General features: G+C 37.7%; 1 protein-coding gene across 1 annotated transcript; it reads left to right on the forward strand.

Moving 5' to 3' along the window:
* The first annotated feature begins 11312 nt into the window (after window positions 1-11312).
* LOC147639715 (plasma membrane ATPase 1-like) lies at window positions 11313-20609 on the forward strand. Its single transcript, XM_086773107.1, has 21 exons — window positions 11313-11878; window positions 11981-12100; window positions 12245-12349; window positions 12448-12585; window positions 12720-12854; window positions 13029-13208; window positions 13431-13637; window positions 13788-13907; window positions 14054-14173; window positions 14502-14624; window positions 14830-14934; window positions 15061-15205; window positions 15680-15844; window positions 16614-16852; window positions 17157-17189; window positions 17319-17400; window positions 17828-17988; window positions 18556-18729; window positions 18945-19127; window positions 19419-19597; window positions 20263-20609. Exons 1-21 carry the CDS (start codon window positions 11825-11827, stop codon window positions 20357-20359), a joined length of 2865 nt encoding a protein of 954 aa, XP_086629233.1. The 5' UTR covers window positions 11313-11824; the 3' UTR covers window positions 20360-20609.
* Window positions 20610-21270: the final 661 nt, after the last annotated feature.

Consider the following 21270-nt stretch of genomic DNA (forward strand, 5'->3'; position numbering starts at 1 on the left):
TCTAAGATAATTCTAAATGTTAGATTATTATCTAATATAAATCTCTTTTCTAATCTTCTATCAATCTTATTTTTCTGTCATCTTGAATTAGACATGCCTTTAGATGATATTACGAATGGTAGAAAGCGTAAAGTAGACATTCACATTCGTATAGATGAAGATTATGCACTAGCAAAACGTCCATATGTTAGGCAACCATTACCTAATTCAACCATGTCTACACTAAGAAATGAGGAGAAGAAGAATGTTGATCTTTGGGTGGATGGGAATCTCTTCCCCTATGATCCTTTGACCTTGTATACAGTCCACCATTTTGTGATTTGACTAGTTTTGTTCGATATGTAAGAGGTAATTCAAGTCTTCAATCAAGTTTTGAAGATTTGAAAAAACATTCACATGACCTAGACATGAAAAATAAGGAACAAGAAACACTCATAAATAATCAAAGAGATAAATTGTCTAGGTTACAAAGAAGAATAAGGAGGTTGAAGCACACAACAATTGGTGCACGTGAGTGTAAATGAAAGCTTTCTAATATTCAAAATCTTTTGGTGCAAGGCAGCACAAGGAAACAGAGGGTCATGGTGGCAACAAGGTATGTTTCCATGGAATTTTTTGTTTGTATTTTTTATGTATGTGTTAATTTAAAGGTTTTTCTTGATAGATTTAATAGTGGTTTCGTTATGTCCAAGGAATTTCTTAGCTAATGCATTTGGTGTGGGAGATACTATGCACATCATTCAAAGCCTGGATGAAGAACTAAGAGATAACATCAATCATCCGTGATCCAAATTACAAGAGAGTCGTTGAGGTGGTTACAAAGGACATTATGCAAGACATCAAGGAGCTTATTGTTAAATTTGCAGCAGTGTGATGAGCTATGGTGGTGTGACACGAAGTTGGGGTTTGGACTTCGGTCACTTCTTAGAATCAAAACACACTTGTATGAAACCTCACAGCCTCCTCACCTCCCTTTCTCTCCCTAAGTTAAGATAAAGATATACACGTCAAAGGTGAGATCATAATTCATGGAAGGAAAGTTGAAAGGCTCCGGAGAAGCAAGAATTTTTGCTAGTCTTGCAGCTCCAAATAAGAGGGCAATTCTTTGTTGGAAGTAAATCTTCCGACTCAAAATTATGTAAACGAAAACATACGGGGAATATTGGTAAGGTTCATCCGTGCGAATTGGGCGATTTGGACGGAACATATTAAAGCAAAAGAATATAGCAATTACTTACAAAAGGATAAGACACATGGGATTGGCCTTTTGATAAGAGATTAAGAGGAATTAATCTCATTATTAAGAAGAAAGAATGGCCAAAAGTCTATAAAAATAGAGATACACAGAGAATTGCAGTTTTAAATCCATTTAGGCTGTGCAAAAGAGGATTACATAGATGCGTAGAGCTTGAAGAGAGCTTCGCGCCCATATAAAAACTTTCAAAAACGGACAACCGAGCGAAAAGTTATGAGCATTTTACTACAAGACTATAAAACTACCAAAATTCGCCTAAAAGTTAGCAACTTTGGGAGAAATTCTGATCATCAATGAAGTAAAGGATTAAAAAATTAGTTACGAGTGAAAAGAGCATATAAAGAGCTTCCTAGCCATATGATCAATTTTAGAAATCGTAAAGATTTACCTATAGTCCCCAAAGTCTTTCCACATGCTCATTACCGCTAAAACCATTGGTACCTCCAAAGGAGGGCAGCAATAAGGCAAGGGCTACCTTGAGAAGTCACAGGCCCGCCAAGATAATAACTCCTTATCCCACTTATCATGAATCATCAAAGAGGTCCAAAATTGGGCTAAGCATGAGGAGCTAATGCTAAATGAGACATTCACATGTAAAAAGAGTGTTTGAAATAAGGGTTTGAAGAGAATGGCAATGACACAAATGCTCAATTGAGGAGGCTCATTCATTTGATTTGAAAGGGAGAGGAGGGCTCCTTTTATAGGTGGAGAATCACCCTCTCTTCCATTGTTACAAATTACAACATAAAAATCTTCAACCCTTCAGTGACATAAGGGTAGATGTCACCATCAATTGTCCTCTTAGGCTAAGTCTTCTATTGACTATTAAATTGAAGACTTTTTGACTTTGAGAGTATGATGAGATAATAGCCAAGTCTAAGTGGCATGTAGGTGGAGATCCCACTTACACATGGCGGAATTCTCCTCTTCCATGTAGGCATTCTAGAAGAATCTTTCCCAATTATGCACCTACACACACTCCTCCACATGCCTTCCACACTCCCCAACTTGTAGCCTTATGGTGAATACCATATTAATAATACAATTAAAATCCATGTGAGCATGAAGGCCCACTTTTATTTTCCACATCACTAGCTAATCTACCATACCAAAGTCTTTATCAAGCATACTTGTGGCATTTACAATGTGTGCACCCTAAATCAAGTAAAACCATTATATTTGAAGATAGAATGTTGTTATCAAGGTAGCCGCCAAGCCGCCGCATCACCATGCCGTTATTTTTTTAACTCTAATTTCCTAATCACCTGACTTCATGTCAGTCTTTGATTTTCATCAATCTCCTAGAACGGGTAGGATACTTATTTTTCACAGTGAGTTGATTTAGATCTCTATAGGTGATGCATAACTGGAAGGTTCCATCCTTTTTCTTCTAAAATAGGGTCGAAATTTCCCAAGGTGATACACTTGGGCCTGATGAATCCTTGCCTCATTATTTGTCAAATTTGTTTCTTCAAGTTCTTTGCACTCAGGCACTAATATTTTTCATGCCCATTAGGCAATAGTTGTGTTCCTTGAATAAACCCTATCTCGTAGTCAATTTCCGGGATAGTGTGAATATTGTTAATAGATGAGATTAATGTTGCAAGGATGATTAAACTTAGCAAAGATTATTTGAGGATCTTGAGAAAGAGCATAGCTAAATTATTTGACATAATAATTCTTGTGGGTTTAAGGTAATTTTCCTAATATCTCATTTTATAGTTCCATGTCATAGGCTATCTTTGGGAGCACTCTCAAATTAATTTTTCTATTACATGATTTTTAGATCTCAATTACCTCCAAATGTGCAATCAATGGCATTCATCTTGGATCCACACTTTTCAAAATTTTTAAGGAACCCAAAAGAATCAAACAAAAAGCTACCAAAGTGGTTCACACTGTAATTTCGAATATGTCAGCTTAATCTTCTTTCCCTACCATCCATGCAGAGTAAGTAAGATAATAGAGTTTTTCTTCAATATTTTTGAGAACTATGAAGGAAGACTACTTATCCTAGTCTTATGTTGTAGAAGCTCCCACTGGAGTCTTGTGGTAATTGATGTTGCTGACAAACAATGTTGGCTTTACAATTCCCTTAGTGGGGACTCACAATGAACTTGGATTGTATGTACTATTAGTTCCTCTATGTTCAATTAATTTATTTTAATTTTAAGTTACTAAAATATCATTTGTTGTAGATGTTTGAAGAGGCTTTTCTTTATGCTGGATCATTTGCCTCCAAATATTGATCTTCTTGGTCTTGTAACTCCACTTATGATTCTTGTAAGTACCTCTTCCTCTTTTCTATGTTTTAAAACTTTTTCTCCTGAAAGATAATAGCCTAAGATTTATATTTTTTGGTGCATAGTTTCTACCTCAATGTGATGGTTTCTCATGTGGGTGGATGCAAAGTATATGTTTGATGTGTATTTCAAAACAAACATACCAAAATTAGTAAACACAAAACCCTCAAAACCAATAATGTGATGCAAAAGTGGAAGATATAACAAAATGTAACCATTATTATTTTTTGATCGTGCAAATGATCTCAGAGAGTCACAATGATGTATATGTGGACAGCTTTAGATCTAGAATGACAATTACAATACTCGATCATGCCAAAAGAGCCCCCCCTATTGGTACAAGAAACACCCTAAAAAATAGGAGATAGAATGCCTCAATTAGTAAAAGATACAGGGGATGCCTCCAAATTTGCCACTACAAAGGAGGATATCAAAATTGAAGTTCCAAGTATAGATACTTCTGGTGAAGCCAAAACCATAGAAGATAAGCCCATGGACAAAATAGAAGAGCATGCTGAAGTAAAGGCTATAGAAGAGTCCCCATCTGTTGAAGTTAAACCTATAGAGAAGTTAAACCTATAGAGAAGAATCCCCATCTACTAAAGTAAAAGATACAGGGGAGGCCTCTAAATTTGCAAGGACAAAAAGGAGGATAACAAAATTTAAGTTCCAACTATAGATACTTTTGGTGAAGCCAAAACCACAGAGGATAAGCTCATAGACACCACAGAGGATAAGCCCATAGACACCACAGAAGAGCATGATGAAGTCGAACCTACTTAGTAATACGATGCAATTGTATATTTTGATGATGTCAGAATGCAATTGTACTACTATTTTGATGATGACAAAATGTTATCCTTATTACTTTTATACATAAAAAGATGGAATTTTACACCTTAGCTGTATTTAGTTAATCATGAAAGATATTCAGAATGCTATTTGGTATATCCCTATAGTGTATAGTTCTCTCTCTTCTTTGTAATACCTGTTGTCATGTGATGTTATTGATATGAATTAAAATATTGATTCAACGTAAAGTAAAATAATAAAGCATTACAATGAAATTACCTTTATGTTGTTTATAATGAATGTAAAGATCTTTGGAAAATTGGCTTTAGTTTCACTAAGAAGATCATGGTGCAATTGAGTGAGTGTACAACATTGCCTAAGATATATAACAACCAATAATATTCCCCCTAAATATACCTCTATGTCAAAAGAAATATTTTCTTCATTAGATGTATCCAAATCTTAATGCATTGGGACAATTTTGTCACCAATGAACCGATTGCATTTATAATAGAAGGACATTATAAAATTTTAAGACCCAATTATGTACTTCACTAGAACTATTTTTGACATAACTTCAGAATGCACCTTATTGGAGATTTTCTTATCCCAACCACAATCAAGAAAATCAAGACCTCTTTATGCATCATTTAATCTATATGCGAGCATTGTCTTGCTAACCTTTATTGCTGAAAAAATCTACAAACACTTAAAGAGGCATGCATATGTTCACTTTAGTAATTCTTATTGCAATACTTGGCCATAATGAACATTGAACTTCCACAAAGAGTTTGGCTCTATAGGATTCACTAATAGAATCATTTGAAATTGGCCAATCTAGAATATTCCATGATGGTAATTGTTGTCTTTTCAAAATACCATATGTGTGTTGGTTATCCATGAGCTTATAGAAATGGTCATAAAAGAAAATACCGGATTCTGCCAATTGTGTTGCAGATCTACCTCTGTATTGCAGTTCTCCTATTGTCCTATGAAAAACATCAAATAACCCCAATATGCATTGTATAGGTTGCCGTTCTTCATAAGATAATGGATAAACATCTGAGTCAGTAGAAACAAAATAAAACTTATAGTTAGATCATTTTTAAGATTAAAACAATAACGATAACATGTTTCTCTATCATTTTTTAGGCACTTACAGTTTGGTCTATGTTGTGGAAGATAGTTTGGATAGTCATGTGGACAATAATCTCTTTATGCATATAAAAATGTTCAATCAATATTTCCTTAACATTATTCTTCCCATCAACAAACTTGAAGTCTTTCACTCTGCCTTTCCATGCTGCTAAGAACACATTATTACATCTTGCTCTCATTCTCCTGTTTGGTTGCATAAGTAGAAGTCTTTCATTTTTGCAAATTAGAATTTGAGTTACGAGAATGAGAGGAGGAGAACCTTTGTTTCAACCCTTAATAGATCAAGGATGGTGGAGAAATGGGATGATCTCACTCAAATGAGAAATGTCAAGGATTATGTGCACAAGATTATGAAGTTATCACTTCATGTGGAAGGCTTGAGTGAGGAGTACAAATTGAGGAAGTTCGTCAAAGGGCTACAAAAACAACATTAAGGTTGCTGTAGTGCTCGAAGACCTGAAACCATCTAGGAGGCCATGATTCTTGCAGAGATCTATGAGGCAAAGTATACACATGAAAGCAAAGTAAGGTATGGGTTTAGGGCTGATTTTGGCACTTCAACTATGAGTAAGATTTTAAGTGATGTTGCATCTCACATGGGTCTTCCTAGGAGAGAAAATTTCAGATTTAGCAACTCTTGTCCCCTAAACCTTCAAATGTTGATGGTGGGAAGCAAGTTGATGTCAAAGCATCTAACAAGAGCAAGGTTATTGGGGAAGGCCACATTAATGACTTGAAGGACAAAAGCTTGTGTTTCAAGTGTGGTGACAAATAGAACAAGGACCATTGGAAGGTTTGCAAAGCCAAGAAGATGTCCTTAAGCATGATTCTCACCGAACCTTGCCATGAAGACACAAAAGAGGAACATTATGAGGATTGCTTTGAAGATACCAATTTGAAGATACCAACAACAATGAATTTGAAGATGTAATGAATGGTAGTGGATTTCCTTTTGACCTAAGTAGATCAAAGAGGAGTGACGTAGAAGATGTAAAGAATGGAAGTAAATTTCCTTTTGATTCGGGTGGATCAAAGAAGAGTGAAGTTGGCTATGCATGTTCATCATGACAAGGATAATATGGCTACCTTATCTCTACCTTATGCTCTCCCATTGAAGATGAAAGTATATTGAGGTTCAATGTATGCATAAATGGAATGGGTGGCACTGTTTTGGGTGATAGTGGGAGCACACATAGCAAAGATGGATTGAAAATTGGTATGCAAAGATGTGGGTTTGATACTAATAACAAGTGAGCTTTCACTATAATGAATGAGGAAGACATGATTATGTGTCAGAAGCAATTTTGGGTACAAAAGAAAGAGTTTTTCGCAGCCGTACATTTGTGGAGTATTTGGTTAAATGGCAAGGACTACCTAAGGAAGAAGGTTCTTGGCTCGTTCTTGGCAACCTGCTTCTATATTGGAAGGTTTTTAAGGGTTGTTGGATGCATTTCAAAGTCCAAGAGGGTAAAGATTAGTGAATTAGCATACTGGATATTCCTATAAATTCACTGTGGATAGTCAAGGGGTTTTGGATACATATTGTTTGGAAGCTACACACGGCTCTTATGCCATTATGGGGTAGATGTATATAACAAACCCAAATAGCCCAAAATATTTAGATTTTGGGGGACAACTCAAAGAACCCATGACTCAACATAAAATAGAATTTAGAAATAAAGGGAGAATCTCTCCTTCATGACCAATATGCTGATGAAAATCTTCTTGATGTAGCTTGTATTGTCGATGTGGCTCTTGATCTTCTTTGTGTCATTGTAGATATTGATGTTGATGTGTCCCTTGGTCTTCTTCATCCTTGATTTCATTGTATAATGAAATCCATGTAGGCAAAGATAGATCATATTCTCAATGTGTTCATGAAGCCTGACATGATGATGATGCATGTCTCTTTCACATGATAATGCATTAAATCTGCTTAAGGGGGCCTTAACCTTATCAATGGCCAGTGTTTTGCCCTTGTAGAACTAATTTATGAGCATGATAGATGAGGTACATGAAGCATATAAGGTCAGAAATCCCATTCTCCCAAACAATGCTAATATAGATTTATACCCAAATTTGGATTAACAAATTGACCACTCCAATCAAGGGGTGAATTTGATTTGATGATTTATAGCGGTTTAGAAACACTTGAATGTGAGATACAAACAATTAATGGCTCTAAAAACCTTCCTTGATTAGTACTAATCAAGGATCAGTGAATGCAATTTTTTGTTAATTGAGCTAAAAATACCTTGATTTGGAGAGCACCGTTGGAGGGAAAAATTAAGGGAGTTTCTCAGTATGAAGATTTGAAAAGAAATAACAAGTTCCCAATGGTATGATTGAACCCTTGATGACACTAATTGATGAGTAAAATTAGCAGTGCGCTTAAATACAGAAAGTTGAAAATGATGATTTGCTTGAATCTCCTCCTTCGTTCATCTTTTTGCTTCAAGATTTGGGTTGTGCATAGCTTGTTGCCTTAATGATTGATTCCCAAGAGCAATTAGAAGAAAATAAATAGTAGGCACTGATTTCTAATGATAAAGCTGCATTTTACATTTTTTTAATCTTCTCCTCCTGGCTACACCTATGGACCCAATAAGCCCAAAGTTTGTGAGCTTGTATCGCTTACCATATAGTTGCTATAGTTGAGAGGAATCGGGTCAATTTGAAGCGATGAAGGCGAATTTGCAAAAACCCCCCAGAAATAAGCGTTGACTTACAATACGACTGTAATAACAGCCGATTCATGGCATGTTTTGATGACTCCCTTGAGCTGCAGCTTGGCAATAGGGTTAGGTTGATGCTCCTAAGAGGGTTTATAATAAGGATATGCAATGGGGAAGGAGAATGAGATGATTTTGTGAGAGGGGGTAAAGCTATGTTTTTACAGGGAAGAGGGAAAATGGTGAGAAATGATAAAATGGTACTCACTAATCATGATTAGTATATGTGATGATGAGCAGGGATCAAGCGTGAATCACTGAGAAGCATGGCTCTGATACCATGGTGGCAATCACACAGGTTCAACCATGGAGTATGGAGGATGAAATCTCTCCATGGTTGAAGAGGAAGAAGAAGAGAGAGCAAGTTGGGCACAACACAAGATGAGTGTATTATGAATGAATGAGAATGAGATCAATGAACCACTAAGTACAATACCCTTTTATAGGCATTAAACCCTATCTTTTGACTCTAACAAAGAGGTTGTTCACACTTAGAGTGTTCACACCAAGTTGGTTATAAACCTAATGACCAGATGCCCATATCCCCAATGTCACATGGTATTTTCGTGTATTATTTCAACATAGGCAACTGACAACCTTCACAAAGGCATTGGGTACAAAGAAGCTCTGCAAGTTTAGGAGCTTACTTGAAGTGCAAGTTATGGAGTTGAGCTCAAGGGGGAGTGTTGAGATATTGAGCTCAACTAGTGTAGATATGGGCTACACGTAAGGATGACAACTCTGCACTTATGCCACTGGTATGGTTAGTGAGATTATGGGTGATATGCCACGCTTGGTTATGGGTGATAAGCCACGCCTGCTAGTTTACAAGTTGTGTGGTATGCCACACCTGGTGGTTTACAAGCTATGTGACAACCACTTTGGTTCTCACTATAGAACTTTATGGCATAGTTAGTATAGTGCCAACTGATGTAGTCAGGTTTATACTATGGACTAACCTTGTATGTTTTAGTAGGAGAGTACTTTCCCTTACAATATGTAATCTTATATTTAAATATTATGGTTGTAGAAAAGAGAAGAGAATAGAAGAAAATTCAGCCATCCATCTCTCTTGTGTGCTTGCTACTCTTCTGTGTGTGTGTTTACTTGCGAGGGGATCAAGCTCACCCATTCCTTGGAATTCTTATCAGTTTTCCCATCATATAAGTCGCTTGCCTCTATCATACAAGCTTCACATACATCTGACATCTCAGAAGTGATGGTAGATGTGCCACAATCCCAGTCTTTTTTATATCTTTTAAGACTAAAAACAAATCTTTCATGCCATAGTCTCGACACTGGCTTGGGCTATAAAAGCTAACAGCTCATACAAGTTGTTGCACTAGATTCCTCTCCCTATGACATTGCCTACTGGCATATCTCTGATGACTACCACCAGCATAGCAGCTTTATTGAAGAGAATCTTCATGTCACGGGATTAGCTATGGTTGCAAAACTGACAACAGATTCCTCATATGTTAGGCACATAAAGGACAACTTCTTAGTATCACCTTGCTAGGAATAAAAGAAATGGTATAAGTTCCCGTAGTTGTGCATTTGGCACCGTTCCTGACCGCTACCAAGATAGACTCCCCCATAAGCTTGAGGGAACTATACTAGCCCTTTTGATGACTGGTCATATGTCAAGACGGTCCACTATCCGATGATACACGAACCGGCAAGTGCTGAGGAATGTTTTGTCTTTGCATATATTTCATCGATTGCCACAAATAATCTACTTTAGCATTGTTACCATACTCCTTCAAAGGCTTGCTTTTCTGCTACACTGAGATGATTCTTAAGGTTTTGTATCCTTGTTTGATTCCTCATCTCATACTAGTCCTTAAGAATGTGCCATGCTTTAGAAGCTAATGTAGTATGCTAAATGACCGAATTAGTGATAATATGTTGGTGACAATGGCACATTATGTATATGCATTCCTTTGCCTCCACCCCAAAGCGAGAGCAAGATCTGGTGTTATGGTCTGTAGTGGTCTATTACTACAGAGAACAAGATATGGTGTGGCATGGTCTATATTGATCTATAGCGAGAGCATAATTTGATGATATGTAGTGATCTGTAAATCTTGACCGACAATGATCATCATCGATGAGATGCTCCAAATCATATGCTTGTGTGAAGAGAGCACGATGAAGCAGTTGAAGTGATTAAGAAGAGACAACTAAGGAAGACTTCATATGTAGTGGTGGATGAAGAGATAGAGCTCACTACGCAGGAGATGGCCTGGCTAATTATATCAAGGATCTATGTGGAGTCAAAGCAACCATAGAATAGTTTCATATTTGCTTTAGGCTTCTTCGATCAAAAAGCATAGAATAGTTTCATATTTGCTTGAGGCTTCTTAGATCAATAAATAGATAATTAGAAATTTTAAGATGGCCTGCCATAAAAAAAAATGAAAAGAAAGAAAGTATTAATATTAGTTTATGAAGAAAAGAGAGAAAGAGAAAGGAAAAGAAAGTAACTAAACAACTAAAGAGAGAGAGAAATGAAAAGAAAGTAACTAAACAACTAAAGAGAGAGAGAAATGAAAAGAAAATAATTAAATAACTAAATAAAATGATGAAATGGAGAGAGAGAGAGAGAGAGAGAGAGAGAGAGAGAGAGAGAGAGAGATGGGACATAAATAATTGATAACCCTCAATAATCCCCCTTCCTTGCAATGATAAAATACCCTAGGGAGTTCCCCTAGAGAAGAACTCACCCATGACAAGGCATCATGTTTTTTCTTTAGGGAAAAATGTGAAACCGAACACTAAGGCCTTAGCTTTGTACTCTCTGTATTTTAATCTAAATCTAACAGTTCCTTTTGTAAAGAAAAATCTGCAAACTTTTATGAGCAGGCCTATAATGAAAATGAAAGGTTTAAACTTTAGACGGAAGGCTAATATATACTTTGGGCTGATGTATACTTTGGGTGGAGAACGGCCGGCCAAGCGCTGACTGACGGCGCGCAGCTGGCGCGTGGCTCGTGGGGAAGGCACCGCCGGCAGCCGGTGGAGAGTACAAATGAACGCAAACGCAAGCCATCAAGAGTGTGGCCAAAACCCAAAAGAGAGGACTTGGGTGAATCCGCCCAGCCCGCTCATCATCTCCATAGCCATTTAGCTGAGCCTAATCTTAGTTTATCAATCTAAGCAGCAATCCTAATCCTCCAGCTAATCAATCTATCAGCATTGTTGATTGGCCTAGACCTTAACGTTTCCATCAGGTCGATCTGCTAGACACAATTATAATTATAAGATCGTTGATTATTATATAGATCACCCCCCTTCCACTTCTCCAGTCCTTTGTAGTCTTGACTCTTCTTCAATAAATTTCGGTTTTGATCACGATATAACTTTGATTATATTATCATTAATGATCTGTCATCGACTACGCGCTTGACTAAGCAAAGTCATTAATTCATCCACTTATTACTGCCGCCTTAATCCATTGAATGCTTTTCTCTTTTTGGGTTGAAACATCCTTGTTAGAATTTATCTATAATCTGGAACATATTTCTCCCCAACAAGCCCAGATTATACTTAATTGGTGATCAGAGCAGCTGAATCCTGCAGCGATGGATCAAAAAGCGGCCAGCCTCGACGCAATTAATAAAGAGACAGTCGATCTGGTAAGCTGTAATCAACATGGATTAGCATTTTTTTTTTGGGTTTGATCACTCTATTAAAAAACTATGTTACGCTAACATGAAGCTGTGGATGATTAAATGCAGGAAAACATTCCAGTTGAGGAAGTATTTGAGAACCTGCGATGCTCGGAAGAAGGCCTTACATCAGAAGAAGCTCAAGAGAGAATAAAATTGTTCGGCTACAACAAGCTCGAAGAGAAAAGTGTGGGTAAAAGAAGGCGTTTTAAATCACTATTTAACTCAAAGAAAGATAATCAGCAGTGACAAAATGCTACATTTAAATTACGTCTAGGCAATTAATCAATCTTAGACTAAAACTGACAAATTAATTGATCTGTGGTACTGCAGGAGAGCAAATTTTTGAAGTTTCTTGGTTTCATGTGGAACCCCTTGTCATGGGTCATGGAGGCAGCCGCAATCATGGCAATTGTCCTCACGAACATAGGCACAAAGGTCAGGCTACAATATTCCAACGATAAATAACCAAATTAATCATTTTGGTGCGATCAAATCAAAGCTATTAATTTGTTGAGACTTTAATTATATTGCAGAAACCAGACCCGGATTGGCCAGACTTTCTTGGAATAATGACGTTGCTAATCATAAACTCTACCATTAGTTTCATAGAGGAGAACAATGCTGGGAATGCTGCAGCTGCTTTGATGGCTAGGCTGGCGCCGAGAGCAAAGGTGATTAATAGCAGTTTAATGGTTTCTCTAATCAGTGATCAATACAGGCCCTCTAATGCAATTATAGAGATCAGTACAACAGCATTTTCAATGTGAAGCTTTGCTTTAATTCATATAATCAAGTAATGGCGCAGGTTCTACGTGATAGCAAGTGGGTAGATGAAGATGCCTCCTTGTTGGTGCCGGGGGATATCATAAGCATCAAACTTGGAGATATCATTCCGGCAGATGCTCGCCTCCTGCAGGGTGATCCTTTGAAAATCGATCAGGTGAACTGATTAGCCTAATGAGCAAGATCTTGCATCGAAATTTATGCCATGCGTACAGCTTAATGAATATGCAATTAAGGGATATATATATATTAATGATCTGCTGCACTGTAATATAGATGAAGCTGGGGATTATTCTCATGGAGATGTTTTGTTTGATGTGAATTGGAACAGTCGGCACTCACAGGGGAGTCGCTACCAGCCACCAAGAACCCCGGAGATGGAGTTTACTCAGGATCAACATGCAAGCAGGGTGAGATTGAAGCTGTGGTGATAGCAACTGGTGTCCACACTTTCTTTGGAAAGGCCGCCCACCTTGTAGACACCACAAATCAAGTTGGCCACTTCCAAAAGGTATAATATATAACCTAAACTATTAGAATTTGATCTTAGCAAATCTGACATTGTGTGTGTGTGTGTGTGTGTGTGTGTGTGTGTGAGAGAGAGAGAGAGAGAGAGAGAGAGAGAGAGGAAGCAAGAACCTCCTGCCTGCAGCAGCTAATTACTGTATAAGCTCCTGCCTAGTGCAGCTAATTAGGTTCCTATGGTAATTGGAAAAGCTTGCAACATTAACAGGTGCTCACAGCCATCGGGAATTTCTGCATCTGCTCTATCGCAACAGGCATGGTGATTGAGATCATAGTCATGTTCCCAATTCGCCATTTTAAGTACAGGGAAGGGCTTGACAACCTTTTAGTTCTCCTCATTGGAGGCATCCCCATCGCCATGCCCACTGTTCTCTCAGTCACCATGGCCATTGGGTCTCACCGTCTCTCCACACAGGTGTGTGTCTCACATCTTCCTAGATTCGGGCAGTCGATTCGATCCTCCTTGCTTTACTTTCATTTCATGTATTTAAGGCCCTTATAAAAAGGCTTTTAATCATATGCTTCACCTTTAATTATATCCATATCTTCTTCCTTTGTGACTCAGGGAGCAATTACCAAAAGGATGACAGCAATAGAAGAGATGGCTGGCATGGATGTGCTTTGTAGTGACAAAACAGGCACTCTAACCTTGAACAAGCTCACTGTAGACAAAAGTCTCATTGAGGTCTTTATATATCTTTAGCCTCTCAAACTTGATCAGCATATAATTAGAGCTTGGATCAAGAAAATCAATGTATATGTTTTTGTGTGATTACGTGCATCGACATTAATCTTCTCAATTTTTGGCTGGCTTGACCTAAAATGAAACAGGTGTTTGCCAAGGGAGTGGAGAAGGATCAAGTGGTTGTGATGGCTGCAAGAGCATCTAGGACTGAGAACCAAGATGCCATTGACGCTGCAATTGTTGGGACACTATCTGATCCAAAGGAGGTTAGGTTATGATTTATATCGAATTGACCTCTGTTGATTGAAACAAGTACTGCAGCATCTCTGGTAGATTGAAACAAATTAATAGTGTGTTTGTAATCAATCTCTACCATATGCTTAGATTCAAAAAAAATCAGTGCTGTACATGCATTTGGGAACCTCTTATGGATTAAAACAAGCTGAGAGTGCATTCTTTGCTATATTGCATCATGATCAGGAAAATTATTGTTGCGAGCAATGAATAGAATAAATATTACAGTTGCATACTATTCATGAAAGTGAGTGATTATAAGACGTGGTTTTTTTTTTTTTTGGTAACTGATGGATTCAGGCTAGAGCTGGCATTCGTGAGGTCCATTTCTTGCCATTCAATCCAACAGACAAACGCACTGCTCTCACTTACTTTGATGCCCAAGGCAAAATGCACAGGATAAGCAAGGGTGCACCAGAACAGGTAAATAATATCAAGCTTAATGCTGCTAAAACCAATGATTTTAGCCCACCTTTGCTTAAATGCAACTCATTGATATTTAATATCTTTTTAATCCCCCCCTTTTTTGGAGGCTCTAAAATAACAGGTGACCATTCTCGTGTTTTGTAATCACAGATATTAGCGTTAGCTTACAACAGGTGACCATTCTCGTGTTTTGTAATCACAGATATTAGCGTTAGCTTACAACAAAGAAGAAATTGAGTCCCGAGTTCATTCGGTCATAGAAAAATTTGCTGAGCGTGGGCTTAGATCTCTGGCGGTGGCAAGACAAGTGAGAGATTATTACCACTAATCAATCTTAACTGTTGTTGATCATACTTTTTTGTACTCAGTAATTGTGTGTGTGTTTATAACGTGAAAGCCAGGAGTCTTTAAATCGATCTTCTTTTTCATGTAGACTGTGCCAGAAGGAATTAAGGAGAGCGCAGGAGGTCCTTGGGAGTTTGTTGGGCTGATGCCCCTTTTTGACCCACCTCGCCATGATAGTGCAGAAACTATTCAGCGAGCCCTCAACCTTGGAGTTAGCGTTAAAATGATCACTGGTAGGCAGACCATTGCAGAATAATCTCACTAAGTACAGTGTGATTAGTAAAATGATCACTGGTAGGCAGACAATTGCAGAATACTCTCACTAAGTACAGTGTGATTAGCAGTTAACTAATGTTGTGATATCCTCTGAATAAGCACATACAATTATAATATATATGTATCTATGAATTTGAATTATGGGTTTAGATGATTCACACATTTGTAATTGGGCTTGAATATTTATCTCATATTTGAAGTACCTGCGAGTTTAATCATAAGAATTTTTCATTGTTTTTGACGCAAATACTTAACCAGGGACTAATCACATTAATAGCTCTAGAGCAAAGAATTCTCTCTAGGCCGACGCTTGGGTTCAGATAATTCACATAATTGTTTACAATCAGGTTTGGATAGTAAAATCTTATATTATGTGAAAGAGTTCAATCCTATGAATTAATTGCAATAATTGTACAATTACTATATTATAGGTGACCAGCTTGCTATTGGTAAAGAGACTGGAAGGCGTCTTGGGATGGGCACAAACATGTACCCTTCATCCTCTCTGCTTGGCCAAAGCAATGATGAGTCCATTGCAGATTTGCCCATTGATGAGCTCATTGAGAAGGCTGATGGGTTTGCAGGAGTGTTTCCAGGTGGGCAGCTAATTCCTTTCTAATCACACTTTTCTAATCACACATGGTGTTTGTGATATGCACAAGTATTATGATTTTTCCCATCATTAGATCGTGATCATGTAATTAGGTCATAATAAATAGTTGTACATAGGTAACTGGATGTTTGTGATCAGTATACAAGGCTCATGTAATTAGTCCTGTACGTCTTGATTAGTGTATAACACATGTAAGCTAATGCCGTAATTAGCAGGCTACCACAGTTGAGCATGATCAAAAGTTTTGAAGTAATCAGATTATATGAAATTATCCCTTACATGCAACTCTTGACTCCTGATTAAGATGACCCAACCCCCCCACTAGTCTCTATAGAACTTGTAGTTACAAATTGAGATATCCCTTTTGTAATTCATATCTGTGAATTCGCACAAAAAGGTTTGAATTTGTAGCGAGCTCCGGCCTGAGGATGGTGTAGTACATCTTACTTCAACTTAAATCTACATGGGAGCTAAGATTTTTGTTTGTTATGATTATGGTGTGGCTGGGATATGAGAATGAGACGGAGAGCTAAGATGATCATCAGTATTTTGATGATGAAGAGCTATTAAGATCATCAGTATTTTGATGATGAATTAGAGCTATTAAGGTCATCAGTTATATTAACTTGATGATGAAATGTGGCTGGGATATGAGATGGAGAGCTATTAAGATCATCAGTATTTTGATTTGATGAAGGTCAGCATGATGTGGATGCTGCTAATTGTTTGCTGGTGTATAATTGCATTTGCAGAGCACAAGTATGAGATTGTGAGGAGGCTGCAAGAGAAGAAGCACATATGTGGGATGACAGGGGATGGTGTGAACGACGCCCCTGCTCTCAAGAAGGCTGACATTGGGATCGCCGTGGCCGACGCCACCGATGCTGCTCGAAGCGCATCTGATATTGTCTTAACTGAGCCTGGATTGAGTGTGATCATCAGTGCTGTCTTAACCAGCCGAGCCATTTTCCAAAGAATGAAGAACTACACAGTATTTTTCTTCTTATTCTTTCTTTAAAAGAATGTCACACCTAAGTAACCCCTCTTATATTATCAAGTCATGCAATCCGCAAAAGATCACTCATTAACAAGCCCGGCAATTATTCATAAAATCATTAGACTAAGCATTCTAGAGTACACTAGTATGGTATCTAACACAGATTCAGCAAGATTATCATAGAGCTTATACATAAACACTGCATGATTTATCAATGATAAATTATACTCTCTTTCTCTCTCCGAAAAATTACCAAATATACCAGAAAAAGCATGTTAATTCTCTTTATTACTTGCAGATTTATGCTGTGGCTATCACCATTCGGATAGTGGTACGTGATCATACACAACAAGAGCTCAACCTGTTTCTTTCCCCTACAAATTAGTAAAGTCGAGCTATGGTTTAACTCCAATAATCGTCTTTAATTAAGTTTGATCATGACATCTAATTATATCAACAGCTCGGTTTCATGCTGTTGGCCCTCATCTGGAAGTTCAATTTCCCTCCATTCATGGTGCTGATCATTGCCATTTTGAACGACGGTGAGCTAAATAATTATTAAATACAATTTCTAAAAGTCCAATAGCAATCCAATTCCATTAGCTATCAACTTAAACACTAAATATACTAAGTGTCAATATGTTATGATTTTCAATTAGTTCTATTGATTCTCATCTTAGCATCAGCATTAGTCATCTCAATAGTCCAGGCCCTCATTAATATATCATCATTCAAAACTTTCTATTGATGAATAAGTGCTCATAAAAATCACCAAAATTTCGCAAAATTCGTGTATTTATTGATGGGGAAGTAGATTTTATGCTTGCAAAATACCCCCCACAAAAAAAATGGTGCATTATAGGCATTAAAAAACAAGCATTTCCAGTCAGATCAGGTGAAACCCATTATCTTTGAGAGCTGAGAGACAAAAAAGTGTTGGCATTGATTAGATTTCTCATGTTAATGAAGGGACAATCATGACCATATCCAAGGATAGGGTGAAGCCATCTCCTACCCCGGATAGCTGGAGGCTCTCAGAGATCTTTACAACAGGGGTTGCCATTGGAACCTACTTGGCTGTTATGACTGTCATCTTCTACCACCTTGCCCATGGCACCAACTTCTTTGTTGTAAGCAATTAAACCTTCTCACCCATGATTATTGTTCAATCTCATTTAAAAAAAAGACCTTCCTTAATATAAGATTTGTAAATTAGACCTTCCTTAATATAAGATTTGTAAATTAGACCTTCCTTAATATAAGAGTGCTAAATTATTATAGGATAATTTAGCAAGAAATCCACATTCGAATTTTTCTTACCCAAATTCCCACGAGGGTTGCACACCAAAACCTCCCTCTAAAATCAAATGAACCCCTAGAGTCATCAATGATAATCAATGAATAGAGTGTTAATTTGATTGATAAACTCCTAGAGTCATGCAGTATCAATGGTTTTATCAACTTTCCAGATCAATGATTTGTCTTCTATAATTTCAATGTAGATGTATAGATATGCTCAACCTTTTTTTCTAATTAATGTGTACATACTAGAGTCCAAGAATGCTCATTTTTGTTCTCCAAAAGTCAGTTGATGTGCAGACATTGATGATTATAGTAATTAAGAAGAAAAGCTTAAATCTCAGATTAGGATTTCGTCTTTTGCTTCTAATGATGGGTAGCTTCTAATGGATTTGTAGCAAGCTTTTGGTGTGGAAAACATTAGGGACGTTCCAGACAAGCTACACTCTGCAGTTTACTTGCAAGTTAGCATCATCAGCCAGGCACTCATATTTGTCACTCGCTCCCGCGGATTCTCTTTCTTGGAAAGGCCTGGCTTTCTCCTCTCCATAGCTTTCCTCGTCGCCCAACTGGTAATTAACCCCTCATTAACCTAATTTGCATTATTAGAGTGTTTCTCCAATCGCCCAACTGTGGTAATTAAACCCCCGTTACCCTAATTCGCGTTATTATCTAGAATGTTTCTCCTATCTTGCATACCGTTAATTAATTGTATAATGATAGACCCGCGGTGATCATAAAAACTACCTTTTAAATCAACTCTAATTAGCCTGTAATTATGATGCAGATTGCGACAGTGATTGCGGTGCGAGCTACCTGGCCGTTTTGCCACATAGAGGGCATAGGATGGCAGTGGGCGGGCGTGATCTGGCTCTACAACCTGGTGACCTACTTCCCCTTGGACTTAATCAAGTTTGCAGTGAGATACGTGCTCAGCGGCAAGGCTTGGGGCAACCTCATCGAACGCAAGGTGAAGCAGCAATTAGAAGGGTTTCATCCAACCCAAATATTCTCAAGATTAAGTCTAAGAATTCGTTAGGATTAGGGCTCATTATGAAAGATACGATATATTAGCTGGTTATTGTGGTTCATAATGATCAAGTTTAAGGACCAGTCAGCGTTAGGGTTCGTAATTAGCTGCTGTAAAACTACTTTTCTATGCTAATGTTTTGATCATCGGATGTTCGATTTGTATATGTTTGGGGTGAAATCGACTGATTTGCTTTCTGTTTGGTGATTATGGTTGCATTATATCTTATAGGTGGCGTTCACCACTCAGAAAGACTTTGGGAAGGAGGCTCGGGAGGTGAAGTGGGCGCATGCACAGAGGACCCTACATGGCCTGCAACCTAAGAACACCAGGATGCTCAACGAGAGGAGCAGCTTCTACGAGCTCAACGAGATGGCGGAGCAAGCCGTGAGGCGAGCAGAGATTGCAAGGTAAATAACACGATCGATTATATAGAATTGTAACCCCTCTCTCTCTCTCTTTCTCTCTCTCTCTCGGTAATAGAAAATGTATATAGAATTGTAACCCCTCTCTCTCTCTCTTTCTCTCTTTCTCTCTCTCTCGGTAATAGAAAATGTATATTTGTACTAGTGTGTGTATATAATATATATATATATATATATATATATATATACATATGTATATGTATATGTATATCAGAATTGATTTATATGTTCAATGTCTAAATATTCATTAATGTATCTAATGCATTTGATAATCTAATCTAATACATGTTTTATAAAAAATAATCCTATGAAATGTTTGAATTTACTTGAATATTACTATAATGGTATGTTGTTTCACACACATAAGTGCATGTGTGTGTGTGCGCACGCATGTGTGTACACGAGCACACACATGCGAGCACGCATGCGCATGCACACATACTAGTGCACTTTTGATTGCGCAAGCAAGAACAAATGTCCTAATGACCACTTTTTCTTCCCTTCAACTATATAAAGTTTGAAAATCTAGAAATCCACCAAAAATCTTATGTCTTGCTGAGTAGATCATTGATCATAAGTTAAGCATTGCTATAAACAATCTTTAATGAATTGCATCTCATTATTGTGGGGAACAATTGTCTTCATTACAGGTTACGAGAATTGCACACTCTAAAGGGCCATGTCGAGGCAGTGTTAAGGCTCAAGGACATTGACGTGGGAGTTATCCAACAGTCCTACACTGTATAACCAAATTAAAATATGACAGTTGAACATCTCAACTCATATATTTGACAAACTTATTTCTGCAAGGATCATCAACAACAACTAGCTTGCTATCACGGATTAAGAAGAAAAAATGGTCAACATGAAAAAATATGCCCATTATCTTGCATTCCTACAAGATCCTCATCTATTTGGACATCAAGTATTGATGTAAATATTTCATTTCATAAATTTATTTCTCATAGAATCATTTTTTATTCATTCTTTTATGTCACCTTCACTATGTTATCCAGAACTTCCACTAATACTTTTAATTTTTAAAGACCCAATAAATTAAAACTGCAACCCTTCAACAAAATCCAAAACTCAACATGCTTCACTCCTTCACCTGCACAGTCTGTGCCCACCTTATCTCAGACACCCAAGGTCCCAAGCCTTCTCTGCTCCTGTGCTGGCTTAACTGCCAACAATATTACACCTACTCCCACTCTGACAGGCCCCTTCCAAGGTATTGCCCAGTGCTTCATAACTCTTTGCCTACTATCAGGCCTATGTCCGGCCGCCCAATTACAAATGGGGGCCCAAAACTAGTCTTCCTAGCTTATGTACATCAAATCCTCATCACCGGCATTACACAAGCCGTAAGCTCAATCATCCCATGTATCTTTTACAATGAGTACTTAGCACGGTTACAAAAAGATGAGTTACAAAGAGGGTATAGTAACCGTGCGAAAGGTCATGTTAACCAAAGTGGTTAACATACATACATACCCCCATCTCGATTGCAGGTTCGTCCTTGGAACTGGTCAAAGAAGCTATCTGTAGGTAGATAGAGTAAGTGCGGATGAAGTCCCATTGCGAGGTAGGAGCAGGAGGTGCACGATGGAAGACACGGTATCTAGTCCAGAAGGTTGTCTCCATCATGTCTTTAAAGG

Source organism: Cibotium barometz, chromosome 3 (genome assembly GCF_041138505.1).
Source record: "Cibotium barometz isolate CiBa-2024 chromosome 3, ASM4113850v1, whole genome shotgun sequence".
Lineage (NCBI taxonomy): Eukaryota > Viridiplantae > Streptophyta > Polypodiopsida > Cyatheales > Cibotiaceae > Cibotium > Cibotium barometz.